We start from the raw sequence: 24,522 nt of genomic DNA on the forward strand, positions 1-24,522 counted from the left end.
TTATTAAATTGGCTCTCAAGTGATAGATAATAAATGCATAGTTCTATTATGCATGCTAAATTCACCATGCTGAAAACTTAAAAGCAGATAGATCAAAACAACTGAGATTAAAAAAAATCATGAAAACAAAATACAGCAACATCAGTAACTGACAGGGAAATAATTTAGACTTTAAAATGACTTCTTATTTAGTAACTTGTAACAACAATTTATGAAACTAAATTAGAGGCAAGTCAGAGTTTTTCTGGTATTTTAGATTTGCTATGTTTTTAGTGTATATTGTTTGAACAGACAGCTGAGGAATTCATATTCCGAGTAGCCTTTAAAAAGGCTGCAAAAACAATTCCTCCATGTTTTTGCTGCTGGGTTCTATTATTTATTAATGGACAGTGTTTAATTCTTGAAAGGGGCAAAAAAGATTCAGGACAAATCACTTGCTAATCTATTCCATGCAGTCACTCCCCAGCCCCCACACCATTGCTTCAGTCTTTGAAGAAGTTAAAGCTGTCAGTTGTGTTGTACATTTCCCAGCATAATGTATCCCAAACCATAGTTACACAAAGTTGTACAAACACTGAAGGCTATGGGCTCTGGGTTCTTTCCTGTAATCACTACACTGGTTCTTTGGCATTGCACAGGTTTGTGTTGATGATGGGATATGTCAATGTTGCTCTAACTATGCATTTTAACCTTTGTTTCTGAAAGGTGAAGGGCAGGAGTTTTACTGAAGCAGCAGTTTATCTTTAATTATGAAAAACATAATTGGCATTATCATGTAATTGCAATTACTGATAGAGAAAGTCCTATTTTCACAAGTAGTGACCCATGCTCTACTGTTACTCTGTTATGAAGCTGTATTTGTGTTTGGCAGCCAGCCAGCAAAAATTAAAAGGTAATCAAAATGCTTCTCTGCAGTCCAGTTATCAAAGTCACTGACTCTACAGCTGAGTAAATAACAAAGTCAACCGTTAGTGTGACATCTTATCAGGAATCGTTCTTCAGAAATCTCTACATCTATTGGTAAGAAATCAAATGGCATTCTAAATAATTGCATGTAAAAAAACCCTTGCAAAATAGGTTAGAAGAATTGGTCTTTATATCTTTCTGTGTTGAGTTAAAAATCAGTTTAATGTTTCAAGGCACCACCACGGTTAGAATTTTCATCTAATTCACTATTATACAGGAACATCAATGAATTAATAAATAGTTTGTGCGATTCTGAGACGCAATCTATAAAGGAATGTTAGCTATAGAGTAGGCACATATATTATAATACAAATAGAAAACAAAATTCCTAAAAAAAGCGTGTTGAGCACCTTTGTGGTACAGGTTATATTTCTTGTGCTAAACATGATGTAAACCTTAACTTACAAAAACTGAACTCTCACAATAATTGGTTATTTAAATCTTTGTTTTCTGGGTCATTTGCTCTAGGTCATGGGATCACTCTTAGGGGCAGAATCCGCTGTCATTGGTTGTAATGGGCTGTCTTGTTCATTCAACTGTAAGCTCAAGTTTTCAGAAGTTAGAAGGGAAGAATTAAAGACAATTTCACTTAAGTCTGATTTTATGGATACTAAATGTGGATCTTGAAAACTTAAAGTTTTCTCCACTAAAACCTGTGTATTTTCTCGTGTCATTCCCATGTCTGATGGCGACTTCCTTTTCATTCTTGTGTATGATTTGTCCAGATTCTCCGTGCCTTGCTCAGTTTTCTGAAATCGCCCAAAGAACCAGATGAAGAACCCAAACAAAGCAAAAGCCAGCAAACATGGAATGAAGGCCAGGCATTTGACATCAAGGCTAATCCCTGTATATCTGCTATGCAAGAACATGTCTCCCTCAGCGTAAGTCCTGTTAGTCAGAGGGTTTGTGTTATTTGATCTCCAATCCCAGGATAACTTGGTTCTGTTAAGGTCCTTTAAGCTTTCTGAGTCCTCCACTGTGTAGATCTTCTGTCCAGGACCAATATACTGACCATATTCATGAGGTTTGTAAAATATTTGATTCTTCCACATATTTAGATCCAGGATTAAAACCAGAAAGATAATTCCATAGTTAAACCATTTACCTGTTTGAAAAAAGAAAACAGTGTCATCCGATGTCCTTTTTATAAGTATCACAACCATGCTGATAGAGTAAATGCCCCTCAGATAAAAATTTTCTTTCAATTAACCTGTAAAACTAAGTTATAATGAAATTCTCAGCAGACCCAGATTTATTCTTGAATCTCTCTTAGTATTGCATAATTATGTCTAGGCACATAATAAATCATTTTGTAAAGCAGTACAACAGTATATCAATTGAATTCACACTGCAGTTTGTAGGTGACCTGTTGATTAAACCATTAGGTGATGTAGTTTACATCAATCAACCTAAAAAGAACTCATTTCAGGATTTTAAAAATAGTTGCAGGAATATTCTCCTTGAAAAAGCTACATTTGATAGAACTCTTTGTATGCTAGTGGTGAGATGCTTTGAAAGGATGGCAATTACATTGCTTTAATAGTATGTACTGTGATTGATTAGTACTCATGCAGTGAAGCCCAGACATATGTACGTGGGAGGTATGGCGGTTCTGAGACATGGTATCCAAAGTACATACAAGATACTACTTTACTAACTCTATTCTTTGTATAGATGCCATTGCAGTATTGTCAGAGTCTACTTATTAACTGGCACCATCTAAAGATCTTACCTTGACATTGTATTAGCAGTGTCCAAGAACTCATCACATACACATACAGTTAAAGACATTTTAGGACCGTGGATGCACAAGTATATCTAACTGCTGCATTATGTGATTTTGCACATAAGACACTAAGGAGTAGTTTTGCTAGTCATCACCAATGTTGATATTAATTTTTAGTAAATAAAAATATACACAGGAAAGAGAATCTCAAAGATGAGTTACTTTATTGGTTTGCTAATCAGTGGTATGGTTGAAATTACTGTCAGGCTGTGCACTCATGTTCTGCCATTAATTTGAATGTCTCAGTAAAGTAACCCCTTATAGTTTGGTATTTGTATTTATGTTTTTAAAGGGCTTTTTTAACCCAGATGGCCATTCTGGATGAGAATAAACATGAGCATTAATTTTCCTGTGGTATTGCCCTATCCAGAAACTAAATTACTGAAAGACGAGGGAGGAAATTCTGCCGTCAGTTTCAACATTATAAGTCCTCACAAACACCACTGAAGCTATTGGTATTATTCTGGATTTTCACCAGCATAGCTGAGAGCAGACGTTAGCCTCATATTTCCTATTACTTTAGTCCCTTAAATGGTCCCTGAGACATTAATAATACTCATAAAAATAAAAAAAAACACAACATACCAAGAAACACAAATACAAATTCTAAACCACCATGCCCCTAGATGCAAAACTAAGATTTCATTGCACCCAAAACATCTTTTGTGCCTGTCAGTTACCTTTGCAGTCCTGACTGCAACAGTAACCTGGTTTGTAATATTTTATGGCACCACACTCATTATCAAACCTCTGCTATATTTTTCACTCTGAATGTAAAGGTTCCTGCTGGGTTGCACATACAATTCAGTTTGCGTGCCAAGCTCAGAGTTGGAAATAGGTCACTAGTGGTTTTCACACCTCCTCCCACACAGGCTATGAGGCCATCACCTGCATTCAGGAGGGTCCTCTAATGCCTCTTCAGCCTGCCTGGAGGAGCTACCTCCTCACATGCTTTCTTCTCTGATTGGCACCACTAGAAACAGGCTATGTAGCTGTGCTTTTTGTTTCTATGGAAACAAGGCAGGTGGCTCTGCAGAGAGCCTTGCTAGGTGTAGGGGATGGTAGGAAATGGGTGGACTGGTATGGGCATTTGTAGGAAGAGTATAATACTTTGCTTTAGGCTGACACACCTGCAAGTGCAGAAGGATAGGAGGAGTAATGGAAGAGATTGAAGTTAGGAAAAAAATTAAGAATAATGCAATGTACGTTATACTGAGACTGCCACTCCTGTATAGAGCTGTAGATGTCCAGTCCAAAAGGGACCATTACGAGTCTAGACTCCTGCATAACACAGACCAAAGAACATCACCCAATAATTTCAGCATCAGGCCCATAACATCTAGTTGGGCTAGAGCATATCTTTTAGAAAGACATCCAGTCTTGATTTAAAGACTTCAAGTGATGGAAAATCCACCACATCATTTGGTAAATTGTTATAATGGTTAATTACCCTCACTATTTAAAATATTTGCCTTTTATCTAGTTTGAATTTGTCTAGCTTCAGCTTCCAGTCATTGGGTTTTCTTATGCCTTTGTCTGCTAGATTAAAGAGTTCCTATCAGAAATATCCTTCCTGTGTAGGTGCTTATGCCCAGATCCTCAAATGTATTTAGGGGCCTAACACCTAACCCATGGGTGTTAGGCCCTAAAATACTTTAAGGATCTGTGCCTTCGAGACTGTGATCAAGTTACCTCTTAACCTTCTTTGTTATAAACTAAATAGATTGAGCTTCTTAAATCTCTCACTACAAAGCAAGTTTTACAGACTCTGAATCATTCTTCTGGCACATCTCTGAACCATATGCAGTCTTTCAACACATTTTTTAAAGTGTGGAGACCACAACTGAATACTGTATTCAGTAAGAGTCCTACTAATGCCATATACTGAGTTCACACCACTTTCCTACTCACAATTCTTCTATTCATTGCAACCAAGGATTATATTAACCCTCTTAAACGTAGAATTGCAATGTGAGCTTATGTTCATGTGCGTATCCACCTACATTCATTTTAGAGTGGCTTCTTTCTAGTGTAGCCCCTCCCTTGAGGCATAGCCCAAGCCTCCTCCCTGATGCTGGCCACTTAGAGTGGCTTTTCCCCTCTCCTCATGTGAATAGGATCCTGTTATTTTTTTCTGATGCTGGGTGCCTTCATCCAAGGTGATGCTTCACTGTGCCAGAGAAACATGTCCCTTGGGAAAAAATGCATAATGCTACCAATGGGCAAGGAGTATAAAATCTAGTACATAAGAGACGGGGATAGGAGAATGGGGGGAAGTGAGAGCCTTCCCCTCCCCCCCCCCCCAAGCACTGGCAGCCCAACTCCAGTGCATGTCCCTGCTGCAGGTACCTCCTCCAGTGCCCTTCAAATGCCCCCTCCAATAATCCCTAAATATCCCTCCCAGTACACAGACACCCCCAGCAGCCTCCCAAATACCCCCCAGTTCCTCCCCTCCACCCCCAGTAGTGTCCTCTATTTGGGTACTTGAAATATGGTAACCCTAGGGGTTGCTCCATTCTCACAGCCCTGGTTTCCAGAGCTGGCGGGAACAAGTCAGCTCTGCCAGCAGCCGCCTGCCCCCAGCACCAGGGCTGGGCACCAGGCTCGTGCAATGGCTGTGTGACCACAAGCCTGGAAGCCAAGGGGCTGGGGCAGGGCAGCCTAGGGGAGCAAGGGGAAGATCTGCTCTGCGCGCAGGGAGTGTGGGGAAAGTGACCTGGCAGCAATGGCAGGTCTCTGGGTGGGGACTGGGGTGTGACCGGGTTACTGAGGGGCAGGTACCCAAGGGGGATGAGTACTCCAGGGAGCTCCTCAGGGAGCATCTCATGGCAGCCAGGCTCCATGGGCAGAGGCTGGCTCCAGGGGGGATCACTGGCTGGCACCAGGCTCCTTCAGGACAGAGGCAAGAGTGTGTCAGGGGCACAACTTAGAGCTGTGCTGCCTACCCTGCCTGGGGAGTGCCTGGCCATGCAGAGGTGGCCCACCTCAGGAAGCAGGGCAGGGAGGGCTTCCAGGCAGCCAGCCAACATCCCCACTCCCACAGCACAGAGAGCCAGGAGCCCGAGCAGGCCGGGCAGCTCCCACCAGCTTCTGATCTTCTGGCTCCTGGCAGGAGGTGATGGTTTTCAAATTGTGGGGTGCAACCACTAGCGAGGCATGCCCCACAGTTTGAAAATCTCTGGGATAAATGGGAGGCAGAAATCTGGGGGGAGCATGTGACCCTGTGTGCCCCCAACATGTCACCATCCCCTGTTGTCCAGTCCCAGGTTCTAGCAGTCAGAGGTTTAGGGATACATAGGGGGTTGGACTAGATGACCTCCTGAGGTCCCTTCCAACCCTGAGATTCTATGATTCTATGGCTAATAGCCATTGATGGACCTATCCTCCATGGGCTTAGCTAATTTTTTAAACCCAGTTATATTTTGGCCCTTACAGCATCGCCTGGCAATGACTTCCACAAGTTGACTGTGCGTTGTGTGAAGTATTTCATGTTAGTTTTAAACCTGATGCCTATTCATTTCATTGGGTGACCCCTGGTTTGTGCGTTAGGTGAACACTTCCCTATTCACTTTTCCCATACCAGTCACAATTTTATAGACCTCTATCATCTCCCTCCCTCAGTCACTGCTTTTCCAAGCTGAACAGTCCCAGTCTTTTTACTCTGTCCTCATATGCAAGCTGTTTAATGTAGTAATTATACTGCGTGCTCACTCAAGGGTGAAAGCACATGCCATCAAGCAGTCAAAACAAAACGTCTAACATACATTTGGGAAATAGGCAAACATTTAGTTGCTGGTCCAGCAAAGGATGTAAACATACATCCTTGAAACATGCATGTCATTGAAATCTCTGGGCCTACCCATGTGTTTGAAGTTAAGCAAGTGAGTAAGGCCTTTGCTGGATGAGGACCTTATAAATGAAGAAATCTTTTAATTGAAAGGTGTTTTTTAAAGTAATCAGTCAATGAAAATGAGAAACTTTGTACTTTTACATTAGCTATTAGCTATATGCCCCTGTTATTTCACAGAGAAAGTGTAATGTATCTCTGCATGGAGCTGTGGTAGTAACCCATCTATTATTTCCATTAACCTTTCCAATAAAGTTATTTCACTATCTCTTCTAATGAAGTTGCATTCACTTCACAGTTTTTAGCGGATTAGTTCCTTTATATTTCAGTTGTGTAATGAAACATTGATTTTCAAACTGTTATTGTCAAGGTAATTTTGTTTTTGTAGCTGATGAAAAGTGATAAAACAACAGGCGAATTAATTTTAAAAGTTACGACATCAACCAACATGTCTTTAATCAGCTGAACAAATGACAGCGCAATTTAGATTAAGTTGATATTCCTTCCAGCTGGGACCAAAACACCACAAACACCTGTTTTGTGTTTCTTTTTCTTTCTTTTGTTTGTTTGTTTTAATGTCTTGATGCCATTAGGTATGGCTGTGTGGGTCAAACAATGAGCCAATTTGGTAAATTAAATGGAAACAATGTGTTGTCGACACAAGAACTGCGTGTGGCTCTAAACTACCTGGGGATTCCCACTAGAGTGACAAGGGGATTCCCACCTATCCAGATTTGCCAGGTATATGTCTCCTTTATACCAGAAAAGTAGCACAAAGGGACCCAAGTGGATCCAAAGGTTGAGTACTCAGTCTATCAGACATTCCTGGATATCTATGTTTAAAATGAGGGGACCTTTTATCTTAGAATTTGCTCTCACAGTTAAAGTAGGGCTTTTTCATTTTACCCTTTCCAGCATTGCATCTACTTTTGTCCATTAAATATTGAAATATGCCCACTTTTAAAAGGTCTCCAAAGGCATACGTGTACGTACACACAAGTGTCAGACACCTGAGTTGCAATCCCCATGACACTGACTCGCTGTGTGATCTGGGCAAGGCCCTCAGCCCCAAATTTTCAAAACTGGCCTCTGATTTCAGGTGCCTTTGTTTTGGTGGGTCCAGCTTGCAAGAGTGCTCCTGAAAGCCTGTCCCAGGTGTAGCTGGGGACCCACTGTTCCCACTGAGGCTAATGGAATTGTAGCTGCACAGATTAAAATCAGGCTCAAGCAGCCTCAAGTTAGGCATCCAAAACCAGAGTCTACTTCAGAAAATATTGGCTGTAACCTCTTTTGTCTCAGTTTCCCCATGTGTAATGTGGATAAAAACGCTCACACATCTCTGTAACGCACTTGGATAGCTGCGTGCTTTGCTGCTATGTTGATGTTATTCGATAGATGCATACACACATACTGTACACAGCTGAACCAAACAGGAAGCCCTCGGAGATTTCTCTCAGAACCTGTGTGCCTGGATTGCTTTGGTTTTGCCTCTAACTGTTCTATTTTTGCCTACAGGCTCCCTCAGGCATCTCTGTGCAGGCAGTGCTCATCCTGGACCTAGACATGCTACTTTTGGGTTACCTGCCCAAGCCATTCTTGCCATTCAGATGACATCCAGCACTGAGACCCTTTCACCTCTGGCTGGATTGCCTAGTCCTTTCTGAGATGGGCAGTAATGCCTCTCCAAAAACTGCCCAATAAGGAGTCTTAATGAATGGTGAGCCTAATCTCCCCCCACCCCTCTGTTTTGACACTTGACACACAGCATTTCCAACTTGAAACCTATCCAGAGTTTGGGTAGCTCAAGACTCTGGATCTCCTGTGTGGTACAATAATATGTTGGTATTAAAAAATACCCGCCTGGCCTCTAGATGCATTTTTAACAACGAAAGAATATGAAGGTTCGGTAACAACATTTACTTTTAAGTAGTACAGATTTCCCTAGGTACTGCAGAAACTAGGCTACACTGTGTATTTTCGTAAACTGCAGCCCAGGAAGGAAAGCACATACACTGCAGTGAACCATCTGTCAAGGGAAATCCAGATGACTTAAGCAGATGCAAAAATTCATGCTCTTTCTGATATTCAGAGATAAAAGCAAGGCTGAAAACAGGATAAAAATATTTAACATGGACTAAACACACTAGGAATTCCTAGGTACAAAAGAATTAAAGCAGAAAGCAATACTGTCTTTCCAGGAAAAATGAGATTTTTTAAAAATAATAAATGACAATTACACTAAAGCATGAGAACTAGGAACGGAAGATGTTAGTTCTGCCGTATTGCCAACTCCAAAAGGTTAAAAAATCATGAGATTGGCTTAAAAACAATACATTTAGGCTTCTTTTTGTCTTCTGGGCTTGTTTGGTGTTTTTGAGCCTTTGGGGTGCACTCAAGTAGTACTTTAAAGCTTTTCTTTGCAATCATGAGAATTGTAACCACAAAATCTTCAAGCCGCATTGAATGCAGCAAAAAATACATTGAGCATAGCAGAGAAAAAGTGGCTAAGCAACCCTTTGCACTTACCTGATCTTCGTGCTGCTCTAATTTAGGCTGACTTGCAACAGCCTCAAGTGGCCAAAAGAGCAGCCCAGTATCCGGGTAGCAAAGGAGCAGCCCAGCTATGCCCCCTTTTCTCCAGTCATGCTCCCTTTTCCCTGGTCTGCTAGTGCCAGCACAGAACTACTGCTACATGGGTATGCTTTTTCACTAGGCTGGTTTTACTAACTGATTACACTGGGGATGCTATGTAAACCAGCTGCACCCACATCAGACTTGACCAGGGATCAAAATATGAACCCAGCTCAAGACCTCAGGGGTGGACAATATTCAGAGACTGGATCCAGATCGCAATTTTGCAGCTTGAGCTCATCCCTATACTAAACTAAACATTGTTTCCATCCCCAGACTCCTCTACTTCACCAATATTATTATCAAGAAAGGGAATTTCTTTTCCAAAAAAGATCTGTTCGAATTAGGCATTCTTATTAGGCTACTGTCTTAAATATTTTAATTGGTTATTCCTGATTTTTTCATTAGCTCCTTGATTTTAATTGAGAATTGCTGTATCTGCACACAGTAACTAGAGCTTGAAAATGCTGTAAATGATGGAGAGCTGACAGCAAGAACAGATGGTCCAGGTAAAACACCCACCCAAAGGAAGGGTCTCATGCCATCTATGGTAACAGCTGTTTTTAGATATCCTGAAGGGTGGTGTAGCACTGAGGCACTCAGTATCCAGGGTATGTGACATGCACTCAAATGGATTGATTTGTCTAGTAATCTAATAAATGGGTCTTATTAATTCTTAGCCAGGAGAGAAAATATTCCTCAGTCCCTATTCACAAGCTCATTCTCATTCAAGAATGCCTCCTCTCCAAAACATCAAAGAGGCCTCCATTTCTTTCTGCAGAGAACTCTATAATGCACAGGTATCGATTTCCCTTAGCTGGTCTGTTTTCAAACAGCAGCACAGACAGTAGTTAAAGGAAAGATTTCAGTTGTTGTTTTGTCACTACCTTATTTTCTTTAATGTTACTCATTCTCCCTTCTATTGAACAACCTTCAACCATCAATACCCCTGACTTCTCTGTATCCCTGAGTCACTCTTCTTTGCCCTTTATTCCCTCTTCTTCCATTCATTGTTTTGTCATCTACACTCTGTACCACCCTTAATTCCTTTATCTCCTTCAGCCACTGCAGAGTGTCCCCCACCAACAATCACCATGGTTCACACTCCCATCCAGTTCCTTGTCTTCTGCTCAAACAATAGTTAACAGCTCTGGATGAAATCTAGGGACCTTGTGCGCTTGCTTCACAGCAAATTCATGTTCTCCATCTTCAGTACTGACTCCTCACAAAACACCACGACTTCTCCACTGTTTTTGAATCCCATACCCACAACCCATGTCATGTATCTGCTACTTTTGACACCTTCCTTGAGCTCTCGTTTCCTCTCCTCTCTCTCTCTCTCTCTCTCTCTCTACTGACTTCAAAGAGAAGATTTATGTACTCCCTTCTTGTATACATTTGCCCCTCCCATACTTTCTCCGCCTTTAGCCTGTATAGTGGCCATGAGGTCACACATATGCTCCTAATTTCCAATCCCTCCTGCAATCCCTTTGTCTCTATCCCTTCACTGTTACTGGCCTCTCTTGCCGTACTCTTACCTACTACCTCTTTTGTCTCTTTTCTCTCCATTTTAAGGCATACCCCATATAACACAACCTCCTAAAACACTCCTTTCCTCCATCTGTCTTTCCTACTACCAGCCCATCTCCCTTCTCCTTTTCAATGAGCAATTTACAATTCCTGCATTGATTTCCTTTCCTCTAGATCAGGGGTTCTGAGGACAAATTATTTGGTGGTCTCAGAGTGTGGCCACCAACTCTTGCTGGTGGACATTCTCACACTTTTCCCTAAAATACTTAATTAGCTTTAGGGAAAACAACTAAATATGCACATAGATACGTCCAAATCATCGTAACATATTTATTGCTAGCTAGTAAGTCTGCTGTGAAAAGTGATATTAAACATACACATATCCCTTTTCACAGCAAACTTAGCCCCAGCAAATCTGGGGATAAATTAAGCCCTAGATGGGGGATCAGGGGCCAGGGCTGATGGGGATGAGTGGGTGAGTGGGTAGCCAAGGGAGGCAGCGGGGGTCAGAGCTTGATGCCCCATGGCTAGGGACAGAGCCTGAAGCCCTGTGGCCAGAGCCTGCTGCCCCGCTACCCAAGGGGTGAAGCCCAAAGCCTGAACTCACCGGCAGCCTGCTCCTCCAGCATTATTCCCCAGCTGTCTCCAGAGGGGGGCAGGGCCCAATACCTTCTGGTGGCCCCCGCAAACAACACCAAGGCTGTGCCCCCAGGAGCACCAAGGAGGGAGAGGGGCTGCTGCTCCCACCCCATCAGAGATCAGGAGGCTGTGGCTGCAAGAAAAGCCCCTGGTGGCCACATAAGGCCATGGTGGTCGCATTTGAGAAACACTGCTCTAGCTCATGTCTACATCCACTCCAGTCAGATTTCTGTTTCACTGAAAATGCCATCTCCAAAGTCTCACAAAATGTCCTCCTGCCTTAGCCACAGGTGCTCAGTTCCATCTTCCTTGATCTTCAGTACTGTTCATCAATCCCTCCTTCTTGGCAACTTCTTTTCCCTTGCCTTTTGTGACCCTGTCCTCTCATGGTTCATCTACTTTCTCTCTGACCTCACCTTAGGCCTATTCTTTGATGTCTCTTTCTCCTTCCATATGGGAATCCAACATGGCTCTATCATTGGCCCCTTCACTTATACTTTACTTCTGGATAATATTGTCTGCTACCATGGTTTCTACTACTTGCCCATGGTACCAAGTTTACACTACCCATCCTCAGCTTCAAGGCCCTATTCAACTCCACCCTGGCCACCACATCACTGTTTCACTAATTTCTTCTTCCTTTGCTCTGTCAACACTGCCATTCTCAACATTCTCCAACTCCTGTATTTGCTGTACTTGTCCCATGCTGCCCCCATGTATGGAATGGCTTCCCTTTCTTATGACACAGAAAGAAACCCCTTTCACATTACAATCTCCCTGAAACACACACACACTTATTCCATGAGGCATACTACTAACCTTCAGCCCACATCTTACAGCCCTCATGGCTCTTGCACTGAGCATGACTCAGTCGTACTTTAGGATTGGGTCCTTTATTTCTAAATTCGCCATGCTTTAGAACATCTACAACCTCCTTTGATTTGTGATCACTCTGCTGTCTGCTTCTGGTTAAAGGACTGATAAAGGTGTAGCTCTTTCCTGGATGAGAATGACTGGAGTTAAGAAAGAATATAATCAAATATATTGAAGCGATCTGAAAGCGGAACAGATCTGAAAATGTAATAACCTGTTAATTCCCCAGGAGAATCGTTTCAGATAAATATGATTTCTTCAGCAACAATAGGTAGTATTTAATGGCACGAGAAGTTGCAAACACCTTGGAAAATTGTAGGTCTGTTTGGTTCATGGAATATATATTCTTGTTCTCTTCACTAATGGGTTATTTTGAAGAAAAAACATAATCTGGGTAAAAATCATATGGTCAACAGACTCACCCCAGCAGAAAAGAGTACCATGTGAGATAGCTATCACCATATATAAGATTACATACCTGTTATATGTATGTGATATTCTTCCTTGAAGATATTTTGGAAGTAAGGTAGTTTGAACTGCAGATGTGCATATGGCAAGCCAGGAAGATTTACGTCAACATCACCCATGAAATGTGGAAACTCCCAATCCTGTTAAAGAAACAACAGAAAAAATAACTTCTCACAATATATTACCCCCCTATAAAATGGTATAAATAAATAGTAGGAAAAGGATTCTGACAAGTAATATGGCAAAACATAAAAATATGGAAAGTTCTTGGGACAACATTTTGTTTCGGGGGACAGCCATTTTAGAGTTGGTTCTGACTAACTGGGAGGAATTGGTTGAGAATTTGATGGCAAGTTGGGTAAAAGTGATCATGAAATTATAGATTTCATGATTCGACGGAAAGGAGGGAGTGAGATCAGCTGAATAAGGAAAATGGACTTCAAAAAAGCAGACTTTAACAAACTTGGAGAACTTGGAGGTAAGGTCCCATAGGAAGAAAATTTAAGGGAAAAAGGAGTTGAACAAACTGCTAAGGAGGAGTACCAAAGAATAGCACAAGCATATAGGGACAAAATCAGAAAAGTTAAGGCACAAAATGCATTATACCTAACAAAGGACATAAAAAGCAATTAAGAAGTAGTTCTATAAATATATTTGGAGCAAGAGAAAGATAAGGAAAGTGTAGGTTCTCTACTTATTGGGGAAGGAGAGCTAATAATGGATGACATAAACAAGGCCAATGCCTATTTTTGCTTCAGTCTTCACTAAAAAGGTAAATTGTGACCTGATACTTAACACAATTAATATTAACAACAAGGAGGAAGACGCAGAAAAGCAAAATAGTGAAAGAACAGATCAAATAGTATTTAGCTAAATTAGATGTATTCAAATCAACAGGGCCTGATGAAATTCATCATATGGTACTTAAGGAACTAGCTGAAGCAATCTCAGAACCATCAGCAGTTATCTCTGAGGACTCCTGGAGGATGAATGAGGTCCCAGAGGTATGGAGGGGGCAAACATAGTACCTATCTTTAAAAAGATGAACAAAGACGACCTGGGGGATTACAGAACAGTCAGCCTAGCTTAGATACCTTGAAAGATAATGGAATTAATTATTAAACAATCACTTTGCTAGCACCTAAAGGACAAAATGGTTATGAGTACTAAGCAACATGGATTTGACAAGAACAAATCATGGCAAATGAAATTAATTTCCTTCTTTGATAGGGTTATTGGCCTAGTGGATGGGAGGAAGCTGTAGATGTAATATTTCTTAATTTTAGTAAGGCTTTTGACACAGTCCGACATGATGGTCTCATAAACAAACTATGGAAATGTGGTCTAGATTAAATTATTATAATGTGGGTGCAAAACGAGTTGACAGACTGTACTTAAAGAGTAGTTATCAATGGTTTGCTGTCCAACTAGGGGGACATATCTAGGGGGGTTTACTTGGATAATGGTGTGGAGAATATGCTTATAAAATTTGTGGATGGGGTTGTAAGGGGTTGCTAGCACTTTGGAGAAGGAGGATAAGAATTAAAAATGATCTTGACAAATTGATGGATTGGTCTGAAATCAACAAGATGAAATTCACTATAGACAAGTGCAAAGTAGTAAACTTAGGAAGGAAAACAACAAAATGGGGAATAAGTGGCTAGGCAATAGTACAGACAGCAGTAGTACTTCTGATAATGATCTGGGGGTTATAATCATTAAAAAACTGAATGAGAGTCAACAGTGTGATGCACTTGCAAAAAAACACCAATACTCTGTGTCCAGTTCTGAGTGCCACACTTTAAGAAAGATGTGGACAAATTGGAGAAAGTCCAGCGAACAAGAAAAATGATGAAAGGCTTCAAAAATCTGACCCACGAGGAAAAGTTTAAAAAATTGGACACGTTTAGTCTTGAGAAAAGAAGATTATGGGCGGGGGACTGGATAACCATCTTCAAATACATTAAGAGAATAGTGATCGATTGTTGTCCATGCCCTCTGAAGGTAGGACAAGAGGTAATTGGTTTAATCTGCAGGAAGGGAGGTTTACATTAGATATTAGGAAAAACTTTCTAACTACACGGATAATTAAGCACTGGAATATGTTTCCAAGGGGGGTTGTGGAATCCCCATCACTGGAGGTTTTTAAGAACAGCTTAGATAAACAGGATGGTCTAGGTATACTTGGTCCTGTCTCAGCACAGAGGACAGGACTGGATGACCTCTCAAAGTCCCTTCCAGCCCTACATTTCTATGATTCTGTGCTTTTCTTTTATAGCCACCTGCTAGTGAATATATCAGAGGGGTAGCCGTGTTAGTCTGGATCTGTAAAAGCAACAAAGAATCCTGTGGCACCTTATAGACTAACAGACCTTTTGCAGCATGAGCTTTCGTGGGTGAATACCCACTTGTAGTAGTGGGTATTCACCCACGAAAGCTCATGCTGCAAAAGGTCTGTTAGTCTATAAGGTGCCACAGGATTCTTTGTTGCTAGTGAATATGTCTATCTTAATCTTGAGTGAGCCACCTGAATTGGAATATTGTTTACATTAGAATATGTGATTTGATTATGACTTTAAATGCATATAATTATGCACTTAAATATTCACTTCAAAATGGTAATGATGAACCTATAGTATCTACTAATAGTACAAAATTAATCTAAGCATATGTATGCCTATTCCTGTATTTTAAAAAAGGAAATTAAGTTCATGATACACTTAATTATAAAAACTTAATCAGAAATTGATTCTTTTAACCTGCAGTAATAGTCTTAGCTCCTGTGATTAACTTGGCAAACAATTTATATATAACAAATCTGGCAAGAAGGGGCCTGATCCTGGAAGTGCTATGCATGCAAAACTCCAACAGAAGACAATTACTCTCAATTTTTGTGTTACTTCTCACAGACATAGCGCTGTGGAACACACTATAATAATGTCTATCCCATTTTTTTTCAAGTGAATCCATGACCTAAAGTGAGCCCCAGTATCAGGATAAAAAAAAATCCACCAGTTTTTAACATGCATATTGACCCACTAACCTTAAAGTTAAAAAGTCACTCACATTATTCAAATTAGCAATAACATGCGCAAGGCAAAAGAAGCCTTAAATGACCTGAGCAATAATGGGGATCTTAAAATACTAATTTCCCAAACTAGGATAGAAGTTGCATTTAAAGCTTTGTTTGTATTATAAGGAAATTAGTTTTAGTTGTATTAATCATGTATTGCTGCTTAGGCAGTTTATTAAAGTATTATAAATCATATATAAATGTCCTCACCACTGTTTCATGCATTAATTTGGCAAAGATGTTGCCCTGATAATACAAGCGACAAGTGTTGGACCTGTTGACCAATGTATGCTGGGCTAATTATATATCAATCACATTATTAATATATATCATTGACATCACATATATTAATATGCATGAAGCACATAATATCAATATAACATTATATTGTATACATTTCCAGCAGTTACATGTACTAAATTGGCCTGTCGTTTTATAATCCTGTTTACTTATACTAAGTATCTCTTTACAAAACTGACGTCAGCTTTGGCATTAGAAACTTGTTAAAGACAAAATACATTAATGTTCTGCTCTGGTACAAGCTGGGGAGGTACCTTCACGGACCAGTTATGTTACCTGGAATGTTAGTATCCAAAACAAAAATAAAGAAAGGTCCAGAACAACACGTTAAGGAACTGGGACAAACTGGTGTTTTGGATTTTAATAATGTGTAAAGGGTTTTGTAATTTGTAAAATCATCCAATAAATACTAACAGTTGAAATGTATACATTTGGGAGCACACCTTCTCAGTAAGATTAATTTAAATACGCTGCATGAGAAGCTTCCCAGAAACTGGTATTGTATTAAGCCTTTCTTCCTGTACTATAGTATCATTGACTTTTAGCAATAAACCTGATTGATATTGGTTATTTTGTCTCTTGAATACATTTCATAACAAACTAAAATGTGCTCAAGCAATTGATGTGCAATTTATCAACAGTCCTCAACAAAATCTGTCCTAGTGAGTTCAAATACTTCCTCCTATTTACTTGTTTGCAGTGTTGTTATAGTCATGTTGGTCCCAGGATATGAAAGAGACAAGATGGGTGAGGTAATATTTTTTACTGGACCAACCTCTGTTGATGGAAGGCACAAGCTTTCGAGCTACACAGAGCTCTTCTTCAGGTCTGGGGAAGGAAGCAGAGTGTCTGAGATAAATACAAATTGGGAGAGACTGTCAAGAGAAGGGGTAACACATATTCGAGGTAGCCATTTGAAATGAAGTGGGCAATTGGGTGTTAGATTATCATGCATAAAGGTTTTGAAGTGGGCAATTAATAGATGGCAGGCACTATGTTGTGTGACAAATTGTTGTAATGAGCCAGTTTCCCTGAAGTCCATGGTTTTTGGTGGCTAGTAGAGTGAAGAATTTAAGTGTCTAGGCTCAGCTTTTGAAGATGTGTAGGTTTCCCTTGAGGATAAATATTGAAAGATCAGATTTGGAGTGATCGCTTTGTGAAAAGTGCTTACCCACAGGTGATATGGTGTTTTTGACTTTAATCATTTTTCTGTGTGAGTTCATTTGAGAGCACGGTGATTGTCTCATTTCACCTACATAGTTGTTATTGGGGCATTTGATGCACCAGATGAGGTACACCACATGTTGTGATAAGCATGTATAGGACCTATGAATCTTGAAAGGTATATTGTGTCTAGCAGTGGAGATATGTCTGTAGATTTTGCATCTTTTGTTCTAGTGGGGTCTGGTATCACTTTCAGTTTAGGGTATCCTGGTATATGATGAGCTTACTTCTGATGATGAGCTTGGCAAGGTAGAGGGGTTGTTTGGCCAGAAGAGGAGGTTCAGAAAAGATTTCTTTCTTTCAGGTTTTGGTTCCCATCAAATATGGGTTGTAATTGTTTGATGGACCTATTTACTTATTTCATGTGGCAGACAAAATAGTGTATGCAATGTGGAGGTTCTTATTAATTATTTGTATATTATGGTCGTGGCTGCACGTCCCAATCCAACTGGTGTGAGATACTCTGTGAGATACTGCTTAGTTTGGAGGAATTTTCCTGCTTAATTACATATATCCACCTCTGGCAATTTGAACTAGGGTATAATGGCATGTCCCTTTAAGGTTAGAACCTGAAAACTCTAGGACTGCTGATAGACAACAGTATAATTGCTGCCTGAGTGGTTACATTGTGAGATGCAGACTGCTGAAGCTCTGCTGATAAAATAGGATTGGATCTGTTCCCATGTATGCACCTGGACATATGTCACACAAGATGGTAAAACAGGTATCTGAACGACTAAAAATAAAATAAAGGACTCTGAAATCTAATAGTGTACAGGATGTTTGCTTCACATGGACATTCTCCCTATATATTCATCCAACTTGAATAATCATTTCAATTTTCTCCAGTCTTCTAAGACAGGAAATTTAATAACCAGATGAGGCAATGAAAAAGAAAAACATTATCAACAGCAAGTCATCTTTGAAAAATAAACCAGCTTTACTTCACTAATTTAATCATTAAGAATTATTGTGGTGTACCGTGTAGAATCATAGGGTTAGAAGGGACCACAAGGGTCATGTAGTCTAACCTTCTCCAAGATGCAGGATTTGTTGCATCTAAACCATCCAAGATAGATGGCTATCCAGCCTCCTTTTGAAAACCTCCAGTGAAGAAGCTTCCACAACCTCCCGCGGCAGTCTGTTCCATTGTCCTACAGTTCTCACAGTTAGGAAGTTTTTCCTGAGATTTAATCTAAACCTGCTATGCTGTAGTTTGAACTCATTGCCTCTTGTCCTGCCCTCAGTGGTAAAAGCGACCAACTTTTCTCCATCTTCTTTATGGCAGCCTTTCAAGTATCTGAAGACTGCTGTCATATCTCCCCTTAATCTTCTCTTTTCCAAACTAAATATACCCAGTTCCTTCAGCCTTTCCTCGTATGGCTTGCATTCTATCCCTTTGATCATCTTTGCTGCTCATCTCTGGAACCTTTCCAGTTTCTCTACATGCTTTCTATACACTGGTGACCAAAATTGGACACAGTACTTCAGCTGAGGCCTAACCAACACTGAGTAGAGCAGTACTATCACCTCCTGGGACTTGTATGCTATGCCTCTGTTAATGCAACCTAAAACTGCATTTGCTTTTTTTGCAATTGTTGACTCATGTTGAGGCTGTGATCCACCACAACTCCCAGATCTTTTTCAGCAATGCTGCTACCAAGCCAGATTTCCTCCCAGTCTGTATTTGTGCATTTGTTTTTTCTTCCCTAAGCATAGCACCTAACCTTTGTCTTTGTTGAATTTCATTTTGTTGTCTATAGCCCAGTTCTCTAACTTATCAAGATCCCTCTGAATTTTAGCGCTATTATCCAAAGTATTGGCAACCTCCCCTGCCTCCCCCAGCTTTGTGTCATCTGCAAACTTGAGCAGTATGTGCTCAATACCTACACCCAGGTAATTAATAAAGATGTTAAACAACACCTGACCCAGAACAGATCCCTGTGGAACCCCACTTGAGACCTCCCTCCAATCTGGCATCATTCCATTAATAGTTACTCTTTGTTTGCAGTTGTTTAACCAATTATGTATTCTGTTGAGGCCACATTTCTCCAACTTACTTATCAGAATGTCATGTTGGACTGTGTCAAAAGCCTAGCTGAAGTCCAAGTATGTTATGTCCAATGCATTCCCCTTATCTACTAAATCAGTTACCCTGTCAAAGAAGGAAATCAAGCTGGTTTGGCATGATTTGTTCTTGGTAAATCCATACTGTCTATTGGTGATTACCCCTTCATCCATCAAATATTCACAAATTGAATGTTTTATATATTTCTCTAGTAGCATCCCAGGTATCAAAGTCAGGCTGACTGGTCTATAGTTCTCCAGTTCTCCTTTTTCCCCATTTTAAAGATGGGCATTGCGTTAGGCCTTCTCCTATCTTCTAGGACCTCTCCTGTCATCCATGAGTTTGTAAATATTATTGCCAGTGGCTCCAAGATTTCTTCAGCTAATTCCTTCAGTATCCTCGAGTGAACAGCATTCTCGGCCCCCTGATTTGAATTCATTCAAATTGGTCAGAAGATCTCTTATGTGTTCTTTACTTATCCTGATCTGCATCCCTTCCCCTTTATTGTCTATGGTAACTTCACTAGTAGTCCTGTCACATTATTTTTTTGTGAGAAGACTGAAGCAAAGTAGGCATTGAGCAGCTCTGCCTTTCTATCATCTTCTGTTATCAGCTCACTTTTTCCAATAAGTAGTGGATCCACACTATCCTTGATCTTTCTTTTTTGTCCGACATATCTGAAGAACCCCTTCCTGTTGCCCTAATGTTTCTTGCTAGCTGTAACTCATGCTTTGCCTTGGCTTTCCTGATTTTATCCTTTCAGGCTCACACTCTTCCCATGTATACTTCCTTGGTGTCATGTCCCTCCTTCCATTTCCTGTATGTATTCTTTCTGGTTTTTAGATAGGTACAAAGATCCTTGTGCAGCCACAGTGGCCTCCTGTGGCTCTTCTTATCTTTCCTCTGCATCAAATAGCTTGATGCTGAGCATCTAGTATTATATCTTTTAAGAACTGAAGGCCCTCATTGATTCCTTTTCTTTCTAATTGGTCTTTCCGTCGGACCTTGCCTACTATTTCTGAGTTGGTTGAAATCCACCTTTCTGAAGTCCAGTGTCCTTCTTTTTCTGTTCTCATGTCCTCCTTTCCATAGGATCTTGAATTCTATCAGATCATGAACACTTCCTGCCAAGTTTCTGACCAGCTTCATGTTCTCAACTAATTGATTGCTGTTGGTCAACACCAGATCCAAAATGCGTGACACCCCCCCAGTTGTTTCCTCAACTTTCTGAATCAGAAAGCTGTACCCTATACATGCTAAGAATTTGCAAGACATATGTTTTGCTGCAACAGTCTTCTAACAGATTCCCACAGCTCCCATTGGCCAGGAGTGGCGAACCACGGTCACTGGGAACTGCAGGAGGCGGTGCCTGCAGACAGTCTGCAGATGGTCTGTGCCTGCAGACAGCCTGCAGGGGGGAGGGATAGCTCAGTGGGTTGAGCACTGGCCTGCTAAACCCAGAGTTGTGAGTTCAATTCTTGAGGGGGCCACTTAGGGATCTGGGGCAAAAAAAAAAAAAATTGGTCCTGCTAGTGTAGGCAGGGGGCTGGACTCAATGACCTTTCAAGGTCCCTTCCAGTTCTAGGAGATTGGTATATCTCCTATTATTATTATTTATTTACAGTCAATGTAAACAAAATGTCTTGTGGCCCGCCAGCAGATTACCCTGATGGGCCACATGCTGAAGGTTGCCGACCCCTGAAGTAGACTAATAGACTTGGGATTGTCTCTTGATAAACAGATGCTGGGAAGTGGCTAGAATTAGCAGAGTTGTGATGCAGGGTTTTTGAAAAAGGGCTCTTCTGGAAATAGTAACTTTGCCTTAATAAAAAGTTTTTTTAAAAATCCAATATTTTTAGCATGAATAATCATTGGGTTACTTTGCAATTATGGAAAGTACCAGAACACTGTTCCAGCTCACCAAACAGGTGCCAGAGCAGCATTGTGGCATGACTTGAGCACTGCTGCTGTACCATGTTCAAAGCCACTCTGCACTTGTAATACAAAGCAAGGAGGCCCTAATACAGAGAAACATCTGGGCCTTTGGATTTTAATAATACCTAGCTCTTACGTTGCATTTTTCATCCACACATCACAAAGGCTTTGCAAAGGAGGTCAGTACCATTAGCATCATTTTACAGATAAGGAATCTGAGGTACAGGGAGGGAAAGCAACTTGCCTAAGGTCACCCAGCAGGCCAGCAGCAGAGCTGGGAATAGAATCCAGATCTCCCAAGTCATGGCCCAGTGGTCTATCCACTAACAGGCCAGTGAGAGAGCTGGGAGTAGACCCCCAGCTCTCCTGAGTCATACCCACTGCTCTATCCACTAGCCCATTTTAAGCACATCTAATTAGCTAAGGCATGTGTTGTGATATTGACTTAAATGGGTTCAGTTGGATATGGCGCTCGGTGCTTACTGTGATGCTAGATACCATATTGTGTATAAGTGTAAAACAAAATATAACTGTTTTGTTTGTGTGCATGTGTTCTCAGCTCACAGTATCTCTTGCCTAGTTTATCTCTCTGGGCTAGTATTTCACATGACAAAGAAATATGTTACATACATTTGGATCCACATGAAGAAACACACATGTAACCTTCAAGACCTCACACATATTAAAACTGAGAAACCATGTGATCTCATTTCCATAATCCTTGTCCTTCCTCACCCCTTCCTCACCCCATTTCTCCTACTGCCTTTAACTCTCACTCACTGAGACAAATCTAAATTTACTTTGTCAAGCCGTCTGGTGAGGGATCACATCTTTTGATGTTGTTTTGTAAAGTGCCTGACACATTTTCTGCACTGTATAAATAACAATAGAGAAAAAATAAAAAACCAGCTCTGTGATGATGGGAACTAAAGTTATGTCTACACAGCACTTTGTCGGGACGGGGGGATGCTTTCCCACCGACAAAGCTGACACCCCTCGTCATTGGAGGTAGTTTCATTTTGTTGGCAGGAGAGTTGTCTCCTGCTGCTTATCCTGCTGACAAAGTTAAAAAAACAGGAATAAATCTCCCTCTTAGCATAGGAAAAATTCACAAGCTAAAACAAAAGATACTCTAACGCATTTCCTTGCCTTTACTTACAATTTTTGTAATTTTAAATGTATCATTTCAGGTATCTTTTTAGGAGATGGTTTACCTGCTTAGTCTCTCTTTCTCTCCAGAGAGGGAACAAACAAAGAGAGCACAAACAAAACCTCCCCTGCCCCAGATTTCAAAGTATCTTCTTTCCTTATTGGTCCTTTTGGTCAGGTGCCAACCAGGTTATTTGAGCTTCTTAACCCCTTACAGGTAAAGTGATTCTGTACCTCTGGCCAGGAGGGATTTTATGTTACTGCATACATAAAGGTTGTTACCCTTCCCTTTATATTTATGACAGGCTGCAACTGTTTACTATACACATCCCACATCCCATATTTTATTAAATATGTCTGAACTCTCCAATGACCTCTATGAGTCTGATCCTACAATGCTTACTTAAGAAACACACTCAGTGAAGCACACTAATACATTCACCTAACATTGTCATTTTTTTCTTCAAAAGCATGCATAGATCCCACACATTTTTTCTCTTATACGGTTACTCGTTCCATGTATTTGATCCTAGGCATTATATACATTTGGTCTACCAAAGGAGCACTTCTTAGAAGTTAGTTTGGCACCTATCCATACCCACCTTTGATAAATAATGATATCCCCATTTGGCAATCCTTGGACTGTTGCGAGCTGGTGTCAATTATGGCTGCACCCATGCAATACCAACCTTCTCCACGGCCAGGAGAGATATATACACTTGGATTATAAAGATTTGTAATTCTAAAATGTCCTGATGTAAAAGTTGTCAGGATTTTCTAATCCCGCATTTTACAAGATGGACTAGCACTAATGTAGAAACTCCCAACCACCTTGGAGCTGATACTACATATAGGAATTTTGTGATTCCTCCTGTAACTGATTTCTGCCAGAACAGCCACAATATATTAATGCAGACTGTCCACACTAGAAAACTATTTCTAAATATCAACTACCCGATCATTGAGAAAAAAGAGAGAAAGTGATAGTGAGAGAGAGAGGCTACATTGGCATCCTTTTGTCTGTGAGAGACGATGGGAATTGCAGCCTATGATGTAGATGGTTTGCAATGTCTCATGTGACTGAATAGTTCAATCTGAGATTTGCATGATCTTTGGCAGTTATTGCAAATGTATGTATCTTGGTTGGGAGCTGCTTGCTTCCTATGGGCTCTTTTCTCCTCAAACTATAGAAGCCAGCTTCTGTCATGGGTTTTGATCATTTGTCTTTATAGTGAAGCTTGGGGTGTCCTGTTGTTCTTGTTCCCTCTGAAAGCTCCCTGTATAGCATGTCCTCAGGTACACATCCATCTTCCAATCTACTCAGATGGCCCAGGCAACGCAGTCATCTTTGCTTGAGCAGGGCTGTCACCTTTGGTGACTTTATCTTGCCATTTGGTGATAAGTATGTGGCGTAAACATTTCTCCTGAGGAGCATAAGTTGTCCAGGTTTCCCCACCATACGTGAGAGTGCTGAGGATGCAAGCTTGGTACACTAGCATTTAGGTCTTGATGGACCTAACAACTTTGAGTTGTTCCATGCTCTTTTAATTAGTCTGCTAAAGGTGGTGGCAGCCTTTCCAATGTGAACATTTAGTTCTTCATCCAGTGAGAGGTTGGTGGTCACTGTAGAACCTAAATAGCAGAACTGTTGGACTACTTCTAGATGGTTTGCATTTAAAGTAATTGAAGGATCTTGTGGAACCCCCAGTCCTAATACAACCGTTTTCTTGATACTGATGGTGAGAGCAAATGCCTGACAGGCACTTGAAAGGTGGGACATGAGTTCTTGTAGTAGATCTTCATTGTGGGCTATGAGGGCAGCATCATCAGTGAATAGAAGTTCCCTGAGTAGCACCTTTTTGACTTTGGTCTTTGACTTAGGTCAGGACAGGTTGAAGAGTTTCCATCTGATCTTGTGTGGAAATAAACTCCATCTTTCATGTCCTAAAATGCACAGTTCAAGAGTACCGAGAAGAAGATTCCAAAGAGTGTACAGGCAAGAACACATCCTTGCTTCACTCTGCTTTTCATCT

General features: G+C 40.7%; 1 protein-coding gene across 10 annotated transcripts in view; it reads right to left on the bottom strand.

Annotated features, from left to right (window-relative positions):
• Window positions 1–280: 280 nt before the first annotated feature.
• Window positions 281–24,522, bottom strand: part of TMEM117 (transmembrane protein 117) — a 326,908-nt gene continuing 302,666 nt past the window's right edge. For 7 of the 10 annotated variants that reach the window (XM_039505195.1, XM_039505170.1, XM_039505162.1 and 4 more), the window contains 2 exons: window positions 12,751–12,880; window positions 281–2,071 (listed from right to left, as the gene is read on the bottom strand). In XM_039505195.1, the coding sequence (XP_039361129.1) occupies window positions 1,431–2,071; window positions 12,751–12,880 (771 nt within the window). In that variant the 3' untranslated portion in view covers window positions 281–1,430. Of the gene's footprint in view, window positions 2,072–12,750; window positions 12,881–16,888; window positions 16,942–24,522 lie in introns of those variants that run through there. The other 3 variants (XR_005589583.1, XM_039505241.1, XR_005589582.1) reach the window with 3 other exon arrangements.

The sequence above is a fragment of the Mauremys reevesii genome, linkage group 1 (assembly GCF_016161935.1).
Source record: "Mauremys reevesii isolate NIE-2019 linkage group 1, ASM1616193v1, whole genome shotgun sequence".
NCBI lineage: Eukaryota > Metazoa > Chordata > Testudines > Geoemydidae > Mauremys > Mauremys reevesii.